We start from the raw sequence: 9,819 nt of genomic DNA, 5'->3' as shown, positions 1-9,819 counted from the left end.
AATGAAAGCCAGATATTGGCCTCAGGGTTGCAGCTACCATCACCTTCCCCACTTCCTATTTCCCTATGGATACCTCGACTATCACTTTTAAACAGAAAAGGAGAACAGCAAATATTTAAATATTATTTGGGCATCACATAAGGCACATGAAATACTACAACGGTTTGGGCCTTTTGATGTCTTAAAGTTTTTGTGTCACAACAATTAAAAGAAAGTCTGATCTTTCAAATATGAAAGATCCCAACACAAGCAGGACTGTGACTGCCTAACCAACATCAATCTCAATTAAAAAAAGCTTGAAAATAAATTTATTATAGTAACAACGCAGTGATTACTCATCATTCAGTATTTCCTAAAGACTGTTAGAAATCCAGAAGTCACTCCAACACAGAACCCATGAAAGAATCCAATCCATTAAATGCTGCTTATTATTTCACGCCACGCTTCTCAGGAGACCATGTATCTTCAAGGTCTTCACAAACATGTATCCAAGACACTCAAATTCCAAGTCTACTCAAATAAGCTTCCCAAGCAGCTTTTCGGTACAACTCAGCTGCTTCCAGACGATTAGATGACATTATTATGCCCCGGCCTACAATGATGATATCAGATCCTCGTTTGCCAATAACTTCTTGTGGGCTATTATACTGTTGGCCAAGATTATCCCCTGCAAAGACACCAAAGTCACTGTTTGTTAATAACACAATATTAAAAAAAAAAAAAATCAAGAAACTGATCATGACTTTTCTGAAAAAGTACCTAACCAATTTTTTTTTTAATATGAAATTTGTCAAGTACCTAGCCAATTTTAAATCAGTATGTGCCATTGCTTTCCATGCCCCTGCTGGACAGCAAGTGAGTAAAAGCAAAAAGTCTCTTTGGATAGGCCAGAGACCCCCCATGGCAGAGAACGATGCTAGCCAACTCCTCTTCAATGTCTAATTTTAGAGCATTTATAGGTTAACAGTATCAAAAAACCATAAATCTTCTATGTTGCCAAAAAAGGTTCGTTACCAAAATAGCAAACCCAATAAAAACTGACCTTGCAATCAGACATTTATACTATACGCTTAGAATCACTGTGACACTGTTGAAAAATTCCTCACAAACCTCTAATCTGACCACAGCCAAAGTGAGCCTTTCCACACCCATTAAGTACCAGATTATGTACAAATCCCAATTCTTAATTTTGACTACTGCCTTTCTTACTCTATCACAATTTGTTTTAACTTGGTTTTTTTTCATGTTTGTTTATTTATTTTGAGAGAGAAAAAAGGATGAGTGGGGGAGGGGCATAGAGGGAAAGAGAATCTCAAGCAGGCTCCAGACTGTCAGCAGAACTTGATGTGGAGCTTGATCTCATGAATTATGAGATCATGACCTTAGCAGAAATCAGGAGTTGGAGGCTTAAGCAACTGAGCCACCCAGGCGCCCCAATAATTTGTTTCTTAATTAAGTATAATTATACAGAATATCCTAGTATTCAGGTGTACATCATAGTGATTCGATATTTTTATACATTAGGAACTGATCCCCAAAATAAGTCGTTACTATCAGTCACCATAGTTATTACAATATTAACTATATCTATACGTTACATCTCCGTGGTTTATTTTATATCTAGAAGTTTACCTCTTAATCCCCCCTTCACCTATTTCATCCATTCCCCAACTGCTCCCTCAACTAGTAACTAACACTTTGTTTCCTGTATCTATGAGTTTGTTTCTGCTTTGTTTGGTTTGATTTTTCAAGATTCTAATATAAGTGAAGTCATCAGGTACTGGTCTTTGACCTATTTCACTTGGCATAATACCCTCAGTATGTCACAAATAGCAAGACTTCACCTTTTTTCCCCATTATAGATACATATCACACCTTTCTCCATTCATCTATTGATGGATACTTAGGTTGCTTCCTTATCTTGGCTATTGTAAATAATGCAGCAATGAATATATGGGTGCATATATCTCTTCAAACTGGGATTTTTTTTCCTTCTGATAAATACCAGAACTAGAATTGCTGGATTGTATGACAGCTTTATTTTTTTTTTAATTTTTTTCTTAAGTTTATTTATTTTTGAGACAGAGAGAGACAGAGCATGAACGGGGGAGGGTCAGAGAGAGAGGGAGACACAGAATAGGAAGCAGGCTCCAGGCTCTGAGCCATCAGCCCAGAGCCTGACGCGGGGCTCGAACTCACGGACCGCGAGATCGTGACCTGAGCTGAAGTCGGACGCTTAACCGACTGAGCCACCCAGGTGCCCCGATGACAGCTTTATTTTTAATTTTTTGAGAAACCAGTACTGTTTTCCACCACGGCTGTACCAATTTACATTCCTACTAACACTAGTGGACTAGGGTTCCCTTTTCTCCACAACCTGGTGAACACTTGTTATTTCTTGTCTTTCTGATATTAGCCACTCTGACTGGCATGAGGTATTATCTCATATGGTTTTGATTTGTATTTTCCCTGATGATTAGTGATGCTGATATCTTTTCGTCTACCTGCTGACCACTATCTACCTGTCTCCTTTGGGAAAATGTCTATTCAAGTCGTTTGCCCATTTTTTAATAAAATGTTTAAGTTCTTTATATATTTTGGATATTAACCTTTTATTCTTATCTGATATATGACTACTTGCAAATTCCTTCTCCCATTCAATGGGGACCTTTTATTTGATGGTTTCCTTCGCTGTCCAAAAACTTTTTAGTTGGATGCAATCCCATTTATTTTAGTTTTTGTTGCCCTTGCCTAAGGAGACCTGTCAAAAATATAGTGCTAAAAGCGCTTACTGCCTATGTTTTCTTCTAGGAGTTTTATAACTTCAGGTCTCACATTCAAGTTTAATAAGTTTTGAATTCATTTTTGTATGATTTAAGAAGTGGTCCCGTTTCATTCTTTTCCATGTAGCTGTACAGTTTTCTCAGCACCACTTATTAAAAAGACTATTGGGCACCTGGGTGTCTCGGTCAGTTAAGCATCTGACTTTGGCTCAGGTCATGATCTCACAGTTTATGGGTTCAAGCCCTGCATTGGGCTCTGTGCTGACAGCTCAGAACCTGGAGCCTGCTTCAGATTCTGTGTCTCCCTCTCTCTCTCTGCCCCCTCCCCTGCTCACACTCTGTCTCTCTCTAAAATAAACATTATGGGGCACCTGGGTGGCTCAGTCAATTAAGTGTCTGACTTGCGCTTAGGTCATGATCTCATGGCTTGTGAGTTCAAGCCCCGCGTCGGGCTCTCGGAGCCCGGAGCCTGCTTCAGATTCTGTGTCTCCCTCTCTCTTGGCCCATTCCCCAGCTCGCTCTCTCTCTCTCTCTCTCTCTCTCTCTCAAAAACAAACATTTAAAAAAATAATAAAAAGACTATCTTTTCCCCATTGTGAATTCTTGTCTCCTTTGTCACAGGTTGACCAGGTAAGAGTGGCTTTATCTTTGGGCTCTTCCTTCTGTTCCATTCATCTATGTGTCTGTTTCATGCCAATAACATACTACTTCAACTACTATAGCTTTGTAATCAGGAAGCATAAGACTTCCAGCTTTGTTCCTCTTCCTCAAGACTGCTTTGGCTATTCAAAGTCTTTTGTGGTTCTATACAAATTTTAGGATTCTTTGTTCTAGTTCTGTAAAAAATATCATTGGTATTGATGGAGATTGTACTGAATCTGTAGATTGCTTTGGGTAGTATGGACATTTTATAATTCTTTAAATCCATGAGCACATAATACTTTACATTTGTATCATCTTCAAATCTTTCACCAATGTCTTAACAGTTTTCAGAGTACAAGTCTTTGACTTCCTTGGTTAAATTTATTCCTAGGTATTTTATTTCTTCGGATGCAATTGTAAATGGATTTTCTTCTCTTCCTGATAGCTTATTATCAGTACATAGAAACACAACTAATTTCTGCATGTTAATTTTGTATCCTGCAACTCTACTGAATTCATTTATTCTAATAATTTTTTGGTGGACTCTCAGATTTTCTGTAGAGACATACCTTGTTTTACTGCATTTCACTTTACTGTGCTTTGCATATACTGGTTTTTTTGTTTTGTTTTGTTTTTTGTACAAATTGAAGGTTTGAGGCAACCTTGTATTCAACAAGTCTATTGACCTGATTTTTCCAATAGCCTGTGCTTACTTTGTATCTCTATCACATGTTCGTACTTGTCACAATATTTCAAACTTTTTCATCATTGTTATAGTAATCTGTGATCAGCGATCTTTGATGTTACTAACACAACTGTTGTGGTCATGTCAGAAGTCAAGGCAGGCTGAAAACTAGTCCTCTTGCACCAAACAGCAAAGCTGTGAATGCAAAGGAAAAATTCTTGAAGTAATTTCTTGAAGTAAAAGTGCTACTCTACCGAACACATGAAAGATAAGCAACACCACCTTATTGCTGATATGGAGAAAGTTTCCGTGATTTGGATCAAAGACTGAACCAGCCCTTAAGCCAAAGCCTTATCCAGGGCAAGGCCCTAACTCTCTTCAATTCTATGAAGGCTGAGAGAGGTGAGGAACCTTCAGAAGAAAAGCTGGAAGGTAGCAGAGGTTGGCCCATGAGGTTTTAAGGAAAGAAGCCGTCTCCATAGCATAAAGTACAAGGTGAAGAGGCAGGTGCTGATGTAGAAGCTGCAACAAGTTATCCAGAAGATCTAGCTCAGGTAATCAATAATTCATTAATTAGTGAAGGTGGCTACACTAAGCAACAGATTTTCAATATAGATGAAACAGCTTTCTTTTGGAAGAAGATGCCATTTAGGACTTTCATAGTTAGAAGTTAATACCTGGCTTCAAAGTTTCAAAGGCTGACCCTTTTTGCTGGGTGCTGATGTAGTCTGTGACTTTAACCTGCAGACCATGCTTATTTACCATTCTGAAAAATCCTAGGGTCCTTAAGAATTATGCTAAATCTTCTCTGCCTGTGCTCTATAATGGGACAAAGACTGGATGACTGCACATTTGTTTACAACATGGTTCACTGAGTATTTTAAGCCTACTGTTAAGACCTACTGCTCAGAAAAAAAGATTCCTTTCCAAAAATTACTGCTTACTGACAATGTACTTGATTTCCTAAGAGCTCTGTTGGAGAGGTACAATGACATCAATGTCGTCATGCCTGCTAACACAATATCCATTCTAAACCCATAAATCAAGTGGTAATTTCAAATTTCAAGTCTTATTATTTAAGAAATAGGTCTTATAAAGCTATAGCTGCTACAGACAGTGATTCCTCTGATGGAAAGTACACTGAAAATCTTCTGGAAAGGATTCACCATTCTAGTTGCCATTAAGAACATTTGTGATTCATGGAAAGAGGTCAAAATACCAGCATTCACAGGCTCTAACCCTGATGGATGACCTTGTGGGCTCAAGACTCCAGTGGAGGAAGTAACTATAGATGTAGTAGAAACACCAAGAGATCTAGAATTAGAAGTGGAGCCTGAAGAGGCAACTGAATTGCTGCAGTTTCCGGATAAAACTATAACACATGACGCTTGTAAGAAAAATTTTTTAAATGTATGTTTATTTTTGAGAGAGAGAGGGGGGCGGGCAGAAAGAGAGGGAGACACAGAATCTGTAGCAGGCTCCAGGCTCTGAGCTGTCAGCACAGAGCCCGACATGGGGCTTGAACTCACAAACCAAGAGATCATGACCTGAGCTGAAGTCAGACGCTCAACCGACTGAGCCACCCAGGCGCCCCATTACTTGCTTCTAATGGGCGAGCAAAGACATGGTTTCTGGAAATGGAAACTACTCTTGGTGAAGATGCTGTGAAGACTGTTGCAAGGACAACAAAGGATTCAGAATATTACCTCAACATAGTTGATCAAGCAATGGCAGGGTTTGAAAGGACTGACACCAATTTTTAGTAGTTAAAAATGCTATCAAACAGCACTGCATGCTCCAGAGAGCATGCAGACAGCATTGTTCTTGAAAGAGTCCATCAACTTACTTCACTGCTGTCTTATTTTTAAAAATTGCCACAGCTACCCTAATGCTCAACAACCACCACCATCACTCAGCAGCCATCAACATCTAAGACTCTGCACCAGCAAAAAGACTGCAACTTGCTGAAAGCTCAGATAACGGTTAGCTTTTCAGCAATAAAATATTTTTATTTATTAAAAAAATTTTTTTAAATGTTTATTTAGTTTTTAGAGAGAGCATGAGCATGACAGGGGCAGAGAGAGAGGGAGACACAGAATCTGAAGCAGGCTCCAGGCTCTGAGCTGCCAGCACAGAGCCTGACGCGGGGCTCGAACTCACAAACTGTGAAATCATGACCTGGGACAAAGTCGGAGGCTTAACTGACTGAGCCACCCAGGCGCTCCTGCAATAAAATATTTTTCGGGGCGCCCAGGTGGTTCAGTCAGTTAAGCCTCTGACTTCGGCTCAGGTCATATCTCGTGGTCTGTGAGTTTGAGCCCCGCGTCAGGCTCTGTGCTGACAGCTCAGAGCCTGGAGCCTGTTTCGGATTCTCTCTCTCTGACCCTCACCCGTTCATGCTCTGTCTCTCTCAAAAATAAACGTTAAAAAAATTAAAAGTATTTTTAAAGTATGTACTTTGTTGTTTTAGACATAAAGCTACTACACACTTAATACTCTACAGTATAAACACAACTTTTATATGCACTGCGAAACCAAAAGTTTCACTTGGCTTGCTTTATTGGCAATATTTACTTTATTGGCACTATTTATTGCACTGGTTTGGAACTGAAGCCACACTATCTCTGAAGTATTCCTGTGTACAGTATCATGTCATCTGCAACTACTGAGTTTTACTTTCTTTCCTTTTCAATTTAGATGACTTTTATTTTTCTTGCCTAAATGCTGTCAGCAGGACTTCCAATGCTATGATGAATTTTTTTTTATTCAGGTATAACTGACATATAACGTTAGTTTCAGGTGTACAACATTAATGATTTGGTATTTGTATACACTGCCAAGTCATCACATTGACTACCTGACAATTATCACCTTAATTACAAAAAAATTTTTTTTCTGTGGTAAGAATTAAGACTCTTAGTAACTTTCCAATATGAAATACAGTATTACTAATTATAGTCACCATGCTGTACATTACATCCCTGTGACCTATTTTATAACTGGAAGTATGTACCTTTGACACCCTTCACCCATTTCACCTACTTCCTACCCCAGCCTCTGGCAACCACTAATCTATTCTTTTTATCTATGAAACTTGTTCTAGTATTATACTCCACATACAAGTGAGATCATATGGTATCTGTGATTCTCTGACTTATTTCATTCCGCATAATGCCCTCAAGGTCCATCCATGTTGTCACAAATGGCAAAATTTCATTATTTTTATGTCATAATATTTCATTGTGTGTATATATATTCCATGGTACACACACACACGTATACATCTCTATTCATCCATTGACACTTAGGTTATTTCCATATCTTGGCTATTCTAAATAGTGCTTCAATGAATATGGGGGTACATGTATCATTTTGAGTTAGTGTTTTGTTTTCCTTGGATTAATAGAAGTAGAATTAATGGGTCAGATAGTTCTTTTTTTAATTTTTTAAAATTTTTATTTTTTTAATTTATATCCAAGTTTAGTTAGCATATAGTGCAACAATTTCAGGAGTAGATTCCTTAATGTCCCTTATCCTTTTAGCCCACCCCCCCTTCCCACAACCCCTCCACTAACCCTGTTTGTTCTCCATATTTAAGAGTCTTTTATGGTTTGTCCCCCTCCCTGTTGTTATATTGTTTTTGTTTCCCTTATGTTCATCTGTTTTGTCTCTTAAAGTCCTCATATGAGTGAAGTCATATGATTTTTGTCTTTCTCTAATTTCACTTAGCACAATACCCTCCAGTTCCATCCACGTCGTTGCAAATGGCAAGATTTTGTTCTTTTTGATTGCCGAGTAACAATCTATATACACCACTTCTTTATCCATTCATCCATCGATGGACATTTGGGCTCTTTCCATACTTTGGCTATTGTTGATAGTGCTTATATAAACACTGGGGTGCATGTACCCCTTCAAAACAGCACACCTGTATCCCTTGGATAAATACCTACTAGTGCAACTGCTGGGTCATAGGGTAGTTCTATTTTTAATTTTTTGAGGAACCTCCATACTGTTTTCCAGAGTGGCTGCACCAGTTTGCATTCCCACGCAGCGCAAAAGAGATCCTCTTTCTCCGCATCCTCACCAATATCTGTTGTTGCCTGAGTTAATGTTAGCCATTCTGATAGGTGTAAGGTGGTATCTCATTGTGGTTTTGATTTGTATTTCCGATGATGAGTGATGTTGAGCATTTTTTCATGTGTCGGTTGGCCATCTGGAGGTCTTCTTTGGAGAAGTGTCTATTCATGTCTTTTGCCCATTTCTTCACTGGATTGTTTATTTTTTGGGTGTTGAGTTTGAGAAGTTCTTTATAGATTTTGGATACTAACCCTTTATCTGATATGTCATTTGCAAATATCTTCTCCCATTCTGTCAGTTGCCTTTTAGTTTTGCTGACTGTTTCCTTCGCTGTGCAGAAGTTTTTTACTTTGATGAGGTCCCAATAGTTCATTTTTGCTTTTGTTTCCCTTGCCTCTGGAGACATGTTGAATAAGAAGTTGCTGCGGCCAAGGTCAAAGAGGTTTCTGCCTGCTTTCTCCTTGAGTATTTTGGTGGCTTCCTGTCTTACATTGAGGTCTTTGATCCATTTTATTTTTGTGTATGGTGTAAGAAAGTGGTCCAGGTTCATTCTTCCACATGTCGTGTCCAGTTTTCCCAGTACCACTTAATAAAGAGACTGTTTTTATTCCATTGAATATTCTCTCCTGCTTTGTCAAAGAATAGTTGGCCATATGTTTGTGGATCCATTTCTGGGTTCTCTATTCTGTTCCACTGATCTCAGTGTCTATTCTTCTGCCAGTACCATACTGTCTTGATGATTACAGCTTTGTAATACAGCTTGAAGTCTGGGATTGTGATGCCTCCTGCTTTGGTTTTCTTTTTCAAGATTGCTTTGGCTATTTGAGGTCTTTTCTGGTTCCACACAAATTTTAGGATTGTTTGTTCTAGCTCTGTGAAGAATGCTGGTGTTATTTTGATAGGTATTGGATTGAATATGTAGATTGCCTTGGGTAGTATTGACATATATTTTTAACTTTTTGTGGAACTTTTCACATGGTTTTCCATGTTGGCTATACCAATCTACATACCACCAATAGCAGACAAGGGTTCCCTTTTCTCCACAGCCTTACCAACACTTCTCGTCTTTTTGATAGTAGCCAATCTGACAGGTGTGAGGTGATATCTCACTGTGGTTTTGATTTGCATCTCCCTGATTAGTGATGTTAAGCATCTTTTCATGTTGGCCATCTGTATGTCATCTGTGTAAAATGCCTTTTCAGATCTTCTGCCTATTTTTTAATTGGATTATTTTTTTTTGGCTATTGATGTACATGAGTTTACTGTATGTTTTGGGTGTTAACACTTTATCAGATATATGATTAGCGAATATTTCCTCCCATTTAGTAAGTTGCTTTTTAACTTTGTTGATGATTTCCTTTGCTGTACAGAATATTTTTAGTTTAATATTGTTCCACTTATTTTTGCTTTTGTTGCTTTTAGTTTTGGTGTCAGATTAGACAAATCACTGCCAACACTGATGTCAAGGAGCTTATCACCTATGTTTTCTTCCAGGAGTTTTATGGTTTCAAGCCTTATTTCGTCTTTAATCCATTTTGTATTAATATCTGTGTATAGTATAAGACAGTGACACAGTTACATCCTTTTGCCTGTCCAGTTTTCTCAACACCATTTTATTTTTTTAATTTT

General features: G+C 38.3%; 1 protein-coding gene across 1 annotated transcript in view; it reads right to left on the bottom strand.

Moving 5' to 3' along the window:
* Positions 1-291: 291 nt before the first annotated feature.
* The window catches only part of UMPS (uridine monophosphate synthetase), a 31,786-nt gene continuing 22,258 nt past the window's right edge, over positions 292-9,819 (bottom strand). Inside the window, exon 6 of the mRNA XM_015082287.2 lies at positions 292-667. Coding sequence (XP_014937773.1) covers positions 498-667 — 170 coding nt within the window. The 3' untranslated portion in view covers positions 292-497. The remainder of the gene's footprint in view (positions 668-9,819) is intronic.

This window comes from Acinonyx jubatus, chromosome C2, assembly GCF_027475565.1.
Source record: "Acinonyx jubatus isolate Ajub_Pintada_27869175 chromosome C2, VMU_Ajub_asm_v1.0, whole genome shotgun sequence".
Taxonomy (NCBI): domain Eukaryota; kingdom Metazoa; phylum Chordata; class Mammalia; order Carnivora; family Felidae; genus Acinonyx; species Acinonyx jubatus.
This window is presented reverse-complemented; position numbering and strand designations above follow the sequence as displayed.